Raw genomic sequence first — 13,563 nt, 5'->3', positions numbered from 1 at the left:
AGACAACGGTTGACAGTAAACAAAGACCTTTGCTTTCCACTTTGTCGCTGCTCGTAGACTGCTGACAACTCTTGGTGACTAAAGTGTCACCTCAGCCCTTGACCCCCCCCCCCCCCCCCACCCCCCTAAAAAAAAGGCCTCAGGGCTTTTTATTTAACAAGCACGGTAGCTCTGCTGCGACCAATTATTCAACACAGTCAACATTGAGAGAGGTTTACATTGTGACTGTCGTGTCAGCAGCGTGTCAAATGGGCTTCGTTTGCTTGTCTGGGGATGGAGTCGCTGCCGTTTACAGAAATGTCTGTTCTATTTTGTTGACTTCACTCAAAACAAAATCGAAAAAAAAGCATCAAAACTAATCTAGTGGAGAGTGGGAATTACTAAAAACGAAAAAAAAGCATCAAAACTAATCTAGTGGAGTGTGGGAATTACTAAAAACGAAAAAAAAGGTAACATACAATCCAGTACATTCAGTAAACTACAGAACTGTACTGTCCGTTTAGTATTTACGTGAGTGTATTTTGCCCCCTCGCGGTTATATTTCGAAGGTGCACTTTATGTTCCTGATTTAATTGAAAACAAAACTAAATGTTTTTGTTCATCATCATTATTATTTATTAAGTAATAATAGTTTTTCATCTAGTTTTGGTTGTGTCATATTTTTTACTATTATATTAATTTTGCTTTCTCTTAGTCTATTGTTTTCATTATCGGTGTTATTTATTGTAATTTATTTGATAGTGTGTCATTTGTGTGCGTATTTTAGTTTTTATTATTGCATTGTTTTTATTCGTTTATATGTTGGAATTTGTTATATTTTCAATTAATCCAAAGGCAGACCAAGTATCTCAGTTTGTGTTGCACTACGGCCGCCCTCAACTATGACGCCATCGTCTTTCGAAATCCTGCAGCAAAATGGCGACGCTCAGGCTCGAAACATGCCATGTCGCCTGTTCGGCTAACAGGACGCCCAACGTCGTGTCTTGGGGCCGCGGGGGGTCGCTCGCTTTTGGGACATGTCACTCCGTAGCACTGTACGACCCGCAGGTAGGGACATAAGTCATTTTTGTCACATTTGGCCGTGAATTTTCCACTATTAACAATCTCTGAGCTAAAAAGAATATTTGGGGCTTTCGATCACAGGAAAGACGAGTTTTGTCAATGCTGAATGGCCACACAGCAAGAGTCAACGCCGTCCAGTGGGTCTATAAAGAAGACGGTGGTGAGTTTATTCCAAAAAATACACATGCAAGTTGTCGCGTCTAAGACCCGAGCCATGGTGTGATACCGCTTTCTTCCTTCTAGAGGGGGGTGTTGCATTGTTATTGTTGGCTACCATACGAGGTATTAGATTGCCATTAAAAGAGATGTCATTATTTATAATGGTTGTATTTTGAGTTGTGCTTCCCTCAACAACATTAGAGAGTAATCAACAACAAGAACTTTGATTAAATAAATGTGTTTAAAACAATACTGTGACTGCAAATATGTGCACATATTATTATAAGTGGGGATATGGCTTTCAGGAGCCAGTCACATTCCAACTCAGCGCATATCTGCCACCATTTATAGTGTCAGACTGACCCCAAATTAAGTTCGGATGCTCTAGTTCTAGTAGGCTATTCTTGACATTTTTTTACTTTATAGCAGAAAACCAAAGGGTTTGCACAAACGCACCATTCAATTAACTTGAATCCAAAGGATATAATTGTGCTCTATGAAAGTTTATTCTGTTGGGTTTTTCACACCACAGGTGCCGAGACCCATCTGGTCTCAGGAGGCTCGGACAGCCGCATCCTGCTTTGGGCTGCTCAGAATGGCGAGGGGAACCTCTGCCGCCAAAGAGCACAATTCCCTTCTTGTGTGCAGTTTATCCAGTCGGTGGAGTGCAAAGGCCACACGGGTGCCGTTTGCACTGTGGACGCCCTCTACGTTGGCACCAGTATCCTGGTGGCCTCTGCAGCGGCAGACTCTAGCGTTAGGCTGTGGCGCTGCGGTGACACCAAAGAGGGTATGAGCCGAAGAATGTCAACACGTTGAAATAATATTTGCCACCTTCTCATTTTCATTTGATATATTTTAGGGACGTCATATCATTTAGAAAATGTATTTTCAATTGACTTGAATTGTCATTATGTAAGATGTTAAAATGTGCTTGATGATCCATAAACAACTGTGATAAACATGCTAAAAAAAGAAAATCATAAATTGAGAAGGAGGCAAACGTACTTTATGCCGGGAACACCATATACGTACAACAAATGTTTGTTTTCTGCAGCCGAGTGTCTCCACTCGCTAACATTGGGCAACGGGTTCGTGATGGACGTCTCCCTGGCTCTGTTGCCAGGCACTCGAGGTACGCCGCCGCGTTCTAGTTGTGCTCATTATTTTCCTGACTTGTCATACGCTGTCTCTCATCGCAGTTCCTGTTCTGGCCTGCGGGGGCGACGACTCTTGGGTCCACCTGTACGTGCAGTCCCGAGAGGAGGTGAGTTTATGCTTGCTTGTCATTTGGAATCTGAACAAGAAAATTATGTTTGATGTCTGAACGTTGCTCTGCAGAAGCTGCAGAGAGTCCTGACACTGCAGGGACATGAGGACTGGGTGCGTGGCGTTGCCTGGACAGCCATAGGTGAGCTTCTATGCGATTGACTGGGTCGCTGCCGAAATAGACAATAAACAAGGTGAATCGTTAACTCATCACATTGGCAGATGAAGCTTCAACCAACAGATGACAACAGTGAGTCCGGCCCACAGTTTTGCCACCTAAATGGGCAGTCCAGCATGGCTTTTGGCAGCGGCCCAAAACAAACCCTCATTAAGTTTAACCGCGCCGCGTCACCCACCCATTGACAAACAATAAAGACTTCCTCCTCCGCCCCACCGCCTTTACGAAGGCGGCCAAGCGTCACTTTTCGCCCCCGTCGCCGTTCATCACCGCGCCCAACGAGGCCAGAGCTGACATCGCTCACGCGGTGAGACGGTGGAGCGTGTTCGTTTTGTCTCCCGCCTGCTGCCGGATATTTATTACTTGGCTCGTCTGTCACCGGCTCCAAGGTGGACTAATACTATTAGCACTTGTGGTACGCCACAAAATGTTCTTTGTTAATTGTTTATGAAAAAAACATCCACCCAATATATTTGTTAATCATGAACTTCAATCAGCCCGTCCAACTTGCACCCCACCGACTCGACTGGTGCACCCAAACGTGCGTGTGCGTGTATGTTTGTGCAGGCAGCGAGCTGCTGCTGGCCAGCTGCTCGCAGGACTGTCTCATCCGAGTGTGGCGGCTGCGCGCCAAGCCCGGGAGCGGCGCCCGGCCCGAGGGCGACCGGGATGACGCTGTCATCAGAATGAAAGAGGACGTTTTTGGAGTGGAGTGGCAAGAGGAGGACCGAGGCGAGCCGCGCTCCAAGCTCATCAACTAACCGCTGCTTATCTTGCCAAACTGGGTTTTCGACTGTGCGCCTTTTGGCGTCTTTTAGTCTTTGCAGTGGCTCTGGAAACGGTGTTGGCAGGACACGAGAACTGGGTGTATGGCGTACACTGGCAGCCTCATGGGGGTAAGGACATTTGGAGGAACTAAGTGTACCATTTGGTCAACTCTTGGGCTCCTGGAATGGAAACGAGCTGTCTTGGTAGTTGTCTTGGTGTCAGGCATCCCGGGAACTTTCTAGTCCGGTGTGGGGTGAATGTCGTTTATGTCGCCCCCTGCAGGCGGCGAGAAGCAAGAGCCGCTCAGTTTGCTCTCAGCCTCCATGGACAGGACCATGATCATCTGGAAGCCGGACCAGGAATCTGGAGTCTGGACAGAGCAGGTGAGTTGTAGCGCCGGTCTTGTTTTGCCAGAGTAGAGTGAATGACGCCTGCTCATCTCTCGACCAATCGCGTTTGCGCCGCTTCAATTTCAAAAGAGCGATTAGCACCCGAAGCGACGCACAAAGGCACCGGCCGTGCAAGAAAATCATTATGTGGCTGTTTGAAGTTCACTCGGGTGTGAACCATCTGTAGAAACGAGAGGTGGCTGCTTTGAAGCGACTGGTGCTCAGTCTGCACAGGAAGCTTAACATGGCACAGGCGCACTCGAGCGCGCATCAAAGGTGCGCTGGCGAATTAGCATTTTGTCTCTTTTGCCAGCGCCAGCTCATAAAAGGCTTCGACTCTTCTTGGGTGCATCAGCCGTTAAGCAAGCTATGAAACGGATGGTATGCAAATCTCGGTTTTCAGACAAACACCCCTACACCATTCCCAGGAAATCACAATATCCTATCAGCGTTGGGCTATGTTTAGGGCTACTCTGTTTACTGTGAGGTAGAAGATGGAATTAAAAATGTTGATCTATGTCATGACTTCTCCAAATGCAGTCTTTTTTTGTTTGTTTCTGGGCGCAGGTGCGTGTCGGGGAGGTGGGCGGTAACACACTGGGCTTCTACGGCGGCCAGATGAGTCCGGACGGTTGCATGATCCTGGCGCACGCCTTCCACGGTGCTCTCCACTTGTGGAGCAAGGACGCCGACTCGGTTGGAACTCCACTCGTTCGCGCTGTCCGTGTAGCTCGACGCTGCTTTAGGATTCTTCATCAATCGTGCGTCTCCTCTGCCAGGGCGAGTGGAGGCCCGACGTGGTGCTGTCGGGCCACTTTGACGCCGTCCAGGACCTGATCTGGGATCCCGAAGGCCAGTTTGTGCTGAGCGTGAGCTCAGACCAGACCGCCCGCCTCTTCACGCCGTGGAGCGGGCGGCCGCGGCCCAGCTGGCACGAAATTGCACGTCCGCAAATCCACGGCTACGACGTGCAATGCCTGGCCGTGCTGGGCCGCTTCCGCTTCGTGTCGGGCGCCGACGAGAAGGTTCTACGCGTCTTCCAGGCGCCGCGCAATTTCGTGGACAACTTGGCCAACATTTCAGGGACGTCCAGGGAAGAGCTGCTGGCGTCCGACGTGAGGATCTGTCCGTAGTTGTTCGAAAAGCTTTCGTGTGGAAAAGCTTTCGTGACTCATCCACGTCCCCCTCGGCAGGACTGCGCCCGGCTGCCTGAAGGCGCCAGCACGCCCGCCTTGGGCTTGTCCAACAAGGCTGTCTTTCAAGGTCAGATTTCAGGGCCGGCATGTCATTTGTGCCATTTCCAACATCTTGGGTATGATTGACAGCTGATCCTGTTCTATCATTCAAAGACGGCGAGGAGAAGTTCAGCGGCGCCTCTGACCGATATCAAGAGTCTAACTTCCACCCTATCAACATGAGCGGTACGCTACTTGCCTCCTTGGTGTCACCACCTTTACGACCACAACCACGACGTACGCTTGCTTGTTTGCAGAACCTCCACCGGAAGATCATCTGCTGCAGAACACACTTTGGCCCGAGGTGCAAAAACTGTGAGTATCCATCAGCCCTCTTTGCATTAGCAGTCCAAGCCTCCTGATTGGTCCCTACGACTGACAGCCCAATATTTGCATCCATTTTCTTTTGCAAATGTCACGTCCATTTCGCCTTGCGCATTTATTTAGCACGGCCCCCAATTGGACCCACAAGCTAAAAAAAACAAAAACAAATGTAACATTCTCTTGGGCGACATGAAAATGACTTTTCCCCTTTGTAAAGGTTTCCAATGCAGCGAGATGGAATTGTTTGTTTTGCTTTGGGCCCTGAGGCTTAATTGCATGTGAAAATGATGCTCTTGCCTTCTTTTCATCAGCCCACTTTACTACGCACACACACGCGCACACACACACAGCGTCCAGCCTATGCATTGCCTGCCTCCTGTTGTTAATTCCATTTACAAGTCATTTTGCCATAAAGATGACACATGATGCCCGTTTGTTGCCCCGGTTTGACTAGAGTGCATCGTTTAGCCTTAATGGCACCCTGACAAATTGTCCTTTTCCAGGTACGGCCACGGCTTTGAGATGTTCTGCCTGGCTTCTGACAGAGGCGGGACGGTGGTGGCGTCAGCGTGCAAGGTAACATCGGCCCAACCAACAGAAGGGGCAAGGAGAGCCACCATCGCAAGCTGCTCTTGAGCCACAAGGAAGGAATGGAAGCCGCAATTTTTTTTTTTCCTGGATGGCAGGCGTCCAAGGCGGAGCACGCGTCGGTGCTGTTGTGGAGCGCCAGCACGTGGCGCCAGCTCCAGGCGCTGCCATGCCACGCCCTCACTGTCACTCAGATGGCCTTCTCGCCCGACGCCGCCATGCTGCTACTCGTCTCCAGAGACCGTACCTGGTCTCTGTGGCGCAGACAACAGGCTCATCCAGGTATTGTGCCACTACAACAGGGGTGGGCAAACCTTTTGACTTGCGGGCCGAATTGGGTTCTAAATTTTGACCGGGGGGCCGAACCAGGAGCTGATGGATGTAGTGTTTGTGTGAAGTAATATAAACGACCTGTAAAGGTCATTGCATAAAAGGTTTTGGCCTTTAGTAGGTAGTAAAGCATGGATATTCCAAAAAGGTTTTTTGAAAACAAATGCATTTATTAACAGCATTAAAAAAAAAAAAAAAAAATCCCTAAAAAACTGCTATCAGTGATTGTCATAAAATACGACACTGTTGTTATGAATAACAGTCTCCATCACTTCAGTGCCTGCAGGTCAGATTAATGAAAGATGTTTATCTTATGAGATCACATCAAACGGCAAACATTCTGACCAAATATATCATCTTGAAGAATCGGTGAAAGCATACATCCAAATAAAGTAATCAAAACGGCAACACGGTGAGGGGTATCTGAAAATGAGAGCAGAATTTTAACTCACAAACACCTGGTAACAGAGGTGAGGAAAGGGGAAACACTTCCTTAAAGTAAGCCTTAAGAACTTTACAGGTTAAGATTAGTCACAAACAGGTGGTGCATCAATGTCCTTGAGCATCCTGCATTGTTTGAAAATGAGAATGGTCGCTAGTTTCCATCCCTGCTATTTGTACAGATCATATTCAAAATGCATTTTTTTACAACAAACTTGAAAGCCTCCCCTTCATTTTCAGTGGGAACAGTGTTGTTGATCTCCCATTTTTTGATAGTGTGTCATAGTCTGGAGTAAAATTTTTTGTGGCAATTCTTAGGAGAGATCCGAGGTGTTGGTCCGTTTACCTAGATCTGTGACGGGTTGATCTTGATGTTCATGTGGCTGAACGTCACGTCGCGTACGTCGAGCCAAATTGGCCACTCTTTTTAAACACTCGGCACTCAGTGTCCACCTTGCTTTTCCATGGGCGACTCATTTTAATGGAAGGATTGCAGGGGAAGGTTTGTGGGTGGCTTTAGCGTAAAACTGTATCCGAAAGCTCGGCGCGCAAATTACAAGAATGCTGTCGTCACAGCCCACGCTTTAAATTCGGCACTGATACAAATAGAGCGCGAGTGCGCCATTTCCGTACTACTGAGTACGTACACGCACTTGTGAGTGTGCACCGAGCTTTCTGACACGGCTTCCGGTAGTAAATGCGCAGGCGAGTGGTTCCCCATCTACTGGGGAAACACAGTCGTTGCAGGCAAAATGACCGGAAAAAAAAAAAAACGTTTAATAATACAATTTATTTAGGGTTGGCGGGCCGGATTAAACGGTCCCGTGGGCCGGATGTGGCCCGCGGGCCGTAGTTTGCCCATACCTGCACTACAACTATTCCTTACGAACAGAACTTAGACGTGTTGGTCCGGGCGAACCAGTCCTTCTCTTAAATGAGCCACTACTACAAATAATATTAGGATTTGCTGCTTTTGTTGTTGTTGTGTGCCCGTGCAGAGCCTCAGTATGATTTATACGCACGCACTACGAAGGATACGTCAGTGCACAGCCGCATCCTCTGGTCATGTGACTGGAGTCCCGACGGCACATACTTCGTGACGTCCAGCCGAGACAAAAAGGTGACCTCCCGCCCGTAACATGGACGGCACCACGTGCAGCACGGCGCGACAACGTGCTACGTACTTTGCGTGTCTTCCAGGTGCTGGTGTGGGGACCTTGTCCAAAGGACCGGCGTGACGACTCGGTCGCTCCCGCTGAGGTGAAGCCGTGCTCCTCCATCTTGGATGTGGGCGATTCTGCTACGGCCGTCACCTTCTGCCCGCAGCTCTGCTCGGACAACAGGTTTTTTTTTTTTTTAACACTACCACCACCGCTAAAGTTTCGTAAACCTAATAACATGCATCATATTCAAAAGACATTTTTAGCAAGACACTTATTCATCTTCCTCTTCAGTTACCTGCTGGCCGTGGGACTGGAGTGCGGCCGGATAATTGTGTTCGGGTGGAGGCCCGATGGAGATCCCGCCGGAGGCCAAGACTGGATCAGATACGGCGAAACGGACCCTTCGTATCCTTCCGCTAGACATTTATCGCTTTCCGTCTCCTGTTGTAGCAGCGTTACAAGAGTGTCTTCTAGTTGCGAGTACCCCTGCACACTTTGCAGTCTTGTTTACCTTCACCGTGCGCTGTCCAACAGACAAAGTCACACGCTAGCCGTCAAACGCTTGTGCTGGAGCCCCCGGCCAGGCCGGGCAGGGGTCCCGGAGAAGAGCACCAGCGCCTGGCTGCAGCTGGCCAGCGCCGGTGCCGACCATGCCGTTAAGATCTTTGACGTCAATGCCAAGGCGTGCTCACCGATTCCATGCAGTCAGTCAACAGAACTAAAGAAAAGTGAGGCAGAATTTGCCACCTTGCACATTAAAAATCAAGGCCACTCTCAAAGGTGAACTACCAGCATCTCAGGGAGATTCGTTTCCGCGTAATGTCGTTACCGGAATCGTCCATCCGACCCGAGCGGCATATTAATGCTCGGATGCCCTTGAAGGCTTCTCTAGAAAATACATGCAGTGAAAAAAAAGGTCAAGACTCATTTTGTCACTTTCAGTCTCACTTTATTCAACAATGATGTGAAACGTAAAAGCCTGTCCAGAACATTCAGACGAGAAAGAAGGTCGCTTTTGAAACTCCGCTCACAATTAGCGCCTACATATTCAGGTCCGGAATAACAACTAATGGCTCTCTGAGAAAATAAAGAAAAGTGAATAACAAATAAGAACATTCAGGTGTTTCCAACATGTGATACTTTTTCTTTTATACAACGCTTCCATATCTATAACTCATCTGTACATAACAGTTACAGATACTGTAAATTAAGGTTTGCCCAAAAATAATTCAAAAGATTAAAAGGAGACGACTTCCAAAGTATCCTGGTGGCATATTTTGTGAAAGAAATGTAGAAATGGTACTTTTACATATACACTTCAATATATCTATGTATTTTGTATATATATATATATACTGATATATAAATATCTATATACTGCAGTTCACTCTGTGTGGTAACAGAAAACAAGTTATTGCCCTTCTTGAACGTGTTGCATTCAAACGCAAGTTTTGGTTAGTGTTTGCTGCATGTTGGTTCATGAATAATCATAATCATCATCATAAATGTATCGTTATGGAGTAAAGCACAATCATTGACAAAACAGCAATTTTTAATCCAGAATGTAGTGTGCGTTCGGCTCTTGCGGAGACACTTTGATTTTTGTAAAAAGGCCGCTTTGAGAAGGAAAAAAGTCAAATGTATTTTGAATTGTTTTGAGGGAGAATAGATTAACAATTCCTTTCCTTTTTTAAATGAGATTCACCCTGCCGACTGCTCGTGAGGAAAAGCGTTTCTGAAGATGAAATTTACCAAAACCAGCTTTTTTTTAGGCTTGAATGTAACATTTTCTCAGTAAAATTAAGATTATGAAAGTTTTGGGGGAGAAAAATTTTAGATGAAGTGAAGGAAATTTCTGAAAGCTTTTATTTGAAATCTTGCAGTATAACCTCCCCCCCCCCTCATTTTTCATCTCGTAAAAATACTATTTTTAATTTAAAAACCAACAACTTTATTGCCATATGACTACTGTATATGTTTTTCCTTGTCAGTGCGGCTCTGTTAACACTCCTTAGTCATTTTGAAACAGAAAGGCTACAACTTTTGGACCAAATTGTGTTCATGTTTGAATAATAAAAAAACAACAGCAGCAAAACATGTCATTTGGCAAATAAAAAAGCGGTGCGAAGGATCGTTGAATTCTGTCTGCTCACCTGTTCATACGACTCAAAAATGAGTTTTTTTTTAATTATTTTTATTTTATTTTACGGGAACGTCACAAGGACGAGCAGCTGATAACACCTGTGTGAAGTCTACATTTGATTTCATGCCGTCTTGAGGGAAAAACACCTCAACAATTAATTGGAAAAAAACAACCAAAAACAAACAAACATCCCATCCATGGACACCTGTGCTCAAGGTATCTGCAAAATTGTACACAATCACGGAGAATGTCACAGAATAGAAAATGTCCACTTGGACTTTATTCAGCGTCTCTGAATTTTTCTTGTTTGGACTCAACTGGGCGAGGAGCGCCAGTCCTGCGCAAGATTCCGAAAAGGGGGCGGAGCCACACTGAAACTTTGAAACTTCGCCTACTGCTCCTTTTACGTTCCCAAGTCAGAACTTGAGTACAGTTTCTGCTCGATGGGGGAAGGGAAGGAGTGCACTCCTGCTGTCCCGAGTGTGTGTGTGTGTCTGTGTGTGTGTGTGTGTGCGTGCGTGTACGAGTGTGTGTGTACGTGTGTGTGTGCCCAGCATGATGACGGTGAGTGTAGAAGACGACAGGCGCAGCGCTTGGACAGACGCCTTTTACAAAAACAAAAAACCAAGACACCGATGGTGAAAAACAACAAATTTGCTCCAAATAAGCAAATATCTCCATAGCAACGGGGGCCAGAGGAGTGTGCTTTGACGCTCGGACCCGCTTGGCAACGACGCCTAGGCGGCCAAAACGCGGGATTGGGATGGATATGCTCGCAGATGACAACGCTCAAAATTTCCACGAGCCACAAAGGGGTCGTGCTTTTTATTGCTGAAGATGGATGGACGGCTTCAACAATTTTGGTAGAATAATTTTGCTTGCTACAGCACTTTTTAGACGTGGGCTAGTGCTAGTTTCTTGCATTCCATTTCTTTCGACAGTGACATGACTGTCATGCGATGACAAATGTATCATCTCATACAGGTACAGATTTGTAACATTGCAACAATTTACACGCTGTTTGTGATACGACAATTCGGGAGCTTCATCATTCGTTGCGAGTAAAAATTGTATCTAAATCTAAATTGGCGAAATCTGCGTTTTCGTCAGGCAAAATAGAGACGTTCTCGTATTTTGGTTTTATATTATGGAAAAAAAAAATCTGACTTTAAGATTTTTGAGAACCAGTGCCTTGAGCACAAAAATATATATATAAAGCTACCAATTAGCATCTGATCGTTTCCTGAACGGCGAGCAGAGTCACCGTTACCCGCGGTGTGGCCGTCATGACGATATTTACAACATCACAAATGATAAAGACCTGCGGTGTAAGGAGGCGGGGCAAGCGAGGGACTGCTCGCTCTCAAGGTCGCGCTCGCCGTGGCGGGTGTTTAGCGGCTCGGCCACCGAGTTCCCCGAAGAGGCTCAAAAGAGTGCTTGGCTCTCCTCCGCGTGGATGCTAGCAGTCAGTCTGCCGTAGAAAAGACGCCGACACACAAAAAGACAGTTGTGTGCGCGTGTGCGCGTGCGTGTGTACGGGGAGGGCGTTGTCTGTGCGCAGCTCACAGGCCCGACACCATGACCCGGTAGGAGGGCGGCATGTGTCTGTGGCGCGGGCTTGATCCGGGGCTGTCGGTGGGGCTGGTGCAGCTGGCGTCCACACCTCCTATGGATGGCAGATAGGCGTGGTGCAAGATAGGCAGCTGCAGGGACAGCCGGCGCTGGATGCTAAGCACGCAAAAAGCACAAAATGCCATTACAAGATGACTCGCGGCGGGCGGGAAACGTGCTACCACAAAAGTTTGCTAATTTTTTAGCCTATCTCATCGAATTCTGTATTTGACGATGAATGCTATCAAAGAGCGTCACGCTCATTGTGGCTTCCCCTGAGACAATTGTGGAAAACGCGGTCTGTCTCCCTCTTTGCCGACATTTGAGCTCACTCCGTATTTTCTTTCCCCGGCGCGCAATCAAACATTCAGCGGGCTGGGGAATCGCTGCCAGTGTTCTGCTCTATTTCCAGAGCCACCTTACATAAGCCTCTTTCCGACATCCTACCTGTCGAAGTCGGCATTTTGACGCCAAATGCGTGCGTGTGTGCGCGGCGCTTCGCTAAATGATGCATGACGACCATGCCACGCGCTCATCAATTATGAGTGAGAAGACGTCGACGCGACGAGTCCGGTGCAAGCGCAAGGCGGCGTGGGCGAGCACCGTCGGTGACGTGGGCGAGCACCGTTGGTGACGTGAGCTCCTTTGCGCGATTGCCACAGCAACCGCCGAGCGACCAAAAGACGGCCGGCGAATGTTATGAGGGTGTATGGGGGGGGACTTACTGTTCGGGAGAGTTGATGTCCTCCAGGGGACCTCTGGTTATTCTGGAAGGATCCATGGAACCCCACTGGCCTTGAGGCTTCTGCTCCAGGTGGTTCTTCAGCAGGCTCCGCTCGATGTCTGCACGCAAACACAAAATGCAGCCGGCTGTCAAGAACGGCATCGCTTGGGGGTTTCTCTTTGTTGTTTCGTCCTCCTCAGTTTTCGTCCCAGATTTCTGCGCACCGGCTGATCTGGTTCATTGATCACAGTGTTCTGAGCGCCCGCTGGACATCAGAGCACCACCATTTGAAAGTCCCTAAAAAGGCTAAGCTTGTAGTGGCGCATTAAAAGCGCGGCTCGATGTCAACTTCGTTAAGAATGCAGGAACGCAGTGCTCTACTCAAAAGGAGACAAGTCGCACTCGAGGACGAGTGGCCAATTTGTTACCTTTGCCGTCAGTGAAGTTGCGTATGCTGAGGATGTTGTTGGCGTCCGGGTAGTGGTTCTGTTTGATGTAAGGCGTCTTCTCAGGGGTGTCCTGCAGCTGCATGGTCACCTCCTCCAGCTCCTTGTCCAACTTAAAGACAAAACGAGACACCAAATGTTTGGCCGCCAGCTAACAACGTCCCGGGTCAAGTTTGATGGCTCTCTGCGCCACCTCGGTGATCCTCATGCGGAGGCGGTGGTTGTCGGTCTGCAGGCCGTCCAGTCTGGAGGTATTGGCTTGATTGACGCTGGTGACCGAGGTGGAGGTCTTGGAGTCCTCTTTCTTCTGGTTCTGCGTGAACTTGAGCCTGCGGTTCTGTGTGGCGGCGTCCGGGTTGGTCCTCATGGTAATCAACTACGAGAGGACGTGATGTCATTAGCTTGCCAGCGTCGACGTTGGCTAGCTCGTTTCACTACTTTGGGCGACCATTCACCTTGGGTACAAAGACCAAGCAGAGGGTGATGGTACTGCAGAAGATGATGACCAGCGCCACAATGCAGAACTGGACGTTGGGCTGGTCCCTGGTGAGGAAAGAGACGGCGGCTCCGATGATGCACATGATGCCGACGTTGTAGACGCTCATGCCAATGTATTTGCTGTCGTTGAGGGCGGGGATGCTGACGTTCCTGGTCTCCCAAGCCAGGAAGCAGCCGAACAACTGCGGGGGCAACAAGAGGAAGGCCGTGAGCGAGGTGTCGAGGCGGCGTGTCG

At 48.2% G+C, this 13,563-nt stretch overlaps 2 protein-coding genes across 4 annotated transcripts in view; one reads left to right on the top strand and one right to left on the bottom strand.

The window, feature by feature from the left end:
* Positions 1 to 879: 879 nt before the first annotated feature.
* Positions 880 to 9,168, top strand: elp2 (elongator acetyltransferase complex subunit 2). Of its 2 annotated transcripts, none has more exons than XM_049751758.1 (20): positions 880 to 1,047; positions 1,144 to 1,222; positions 1,754 to 2,011; positions 2,279 to 2,356; positions 2,424 to 2,488; positions 2,563 to 2,632; positions 3,236 to 3,400; positions 3,487 to 3,564; positions 3,719 to 3,819; positions 4,393 to 4,521; positions 4,605 to 4,940; positions 5,019 to 5,088; positions 5,175 to 5,246; positions 5,318 to 5,375; positions 5,888 to 5,960; positions 6,071 to 6,254; positions 7,742 to 7,863; positions 7,944 to 8,086; positions 8,198 to 8,311; positions 8,441 to 9,168. In XM_049751758.1, the coding sequence occupies exons 1-20, from the start codon at positions 916 to 918 to the stop codon at positions 8,688 to 8,690; spliced, it is 2,577 nt and encodes an 858-aa protein (XP_049607715.1). In that variant the 5' UTR covers positions 880 to 915; the 3' UTR covers positions 8,691 to 9,168. The 2 variants fall into 2 exon arrangements, with proteins under 2 accessions (XP_049607715.1, XP_049607714.1); XM_049751757.1 differs by having other exon boundaries at positions 5,151 to 5,246.
* gabbr2 (gamma-aminobutyric acid (GABA) B receptor, 2) overlaps positions 8,834 to 13,563 on the bottom strand; it is a 55,526-nt gene continuing 50,796 nt past the window's right edge. For both annotated transcript variants that reach the window (XM_049751743.2, XM_049751744.2), the window contains exons 15-19: positions 13,286 to 13,510; positions 13,024 to 13,206; positions 12,813 to 12,942; positions 12,386 to 12,503; positions 8,834 to 11,777 (exon numbers count right to left, since the gene is read on the bottom strand). In XM_049751743.2, the coding sequence (XP_049607700.1) occupies positions 11,612 to 11,777; positions 12,386 to 12,503; positions 12,813 to 12,942; positions 13,024 to 13,206; positions 13,286 to 13,510 (822 nt within the window). In that variant the 3' untranslated portion in view covers positions 8,834 to 11,611. The remainder of the gene's footprint in view (positions 11,778 to 12,385; positions 12,504 to 12,812; positions 12,943 to 13,023; positions 13,207 to 13,285; positions 13,511 to 13,563) is intronic.

This window comes from Syngnathus scovelli, chromosome 19, assembly GCF_024217435.2.
Source record: "Syngnathus scovelli strain Florida chromosome 19, RoL_Ssco_1.2, whole genome shotgun sequence".
NCBI classification, from domain to species: domain Eukaryota; kingdom Metazoa; phylum Chordata; class Actinopteri; order Syngnathiformes; family Syngnathidae; genus Syngnathus; species Syngnathus scovelli.
Note: the sequence above shows the minus strand (reverse complement) of the source record. Positions and strands in the feature narration are given on the sequence as shown.

What these genes read in the sequence shown, in the direction of transcription:
- elp2 (XM_049751757.1), top strand. Translation starts at nt 916, where the DNA reads ATGGCGACGCTCAGGCTCGAAACATGCCATGTCGCCTGTTCGGCTAAC. An exon ending in GGTCTATAAAGAAGACGGTG is followed by an intron (nt 1,223 to 1,753) that starts GTGAGTTTATTC and finishes TTCACACCACAG; the next exon opens with GTGCCGAGACCCATCTGGTC. An exon ending in CTGGAGTCTGGACAGAGCAG is followed by an intron (nt 3,820 to 4,392) that starts GTGAGTTGTAGC and finishes TTCTGGGCGCAG; the next exon opens with GTGCGTGTCGGGGAGGTGGG.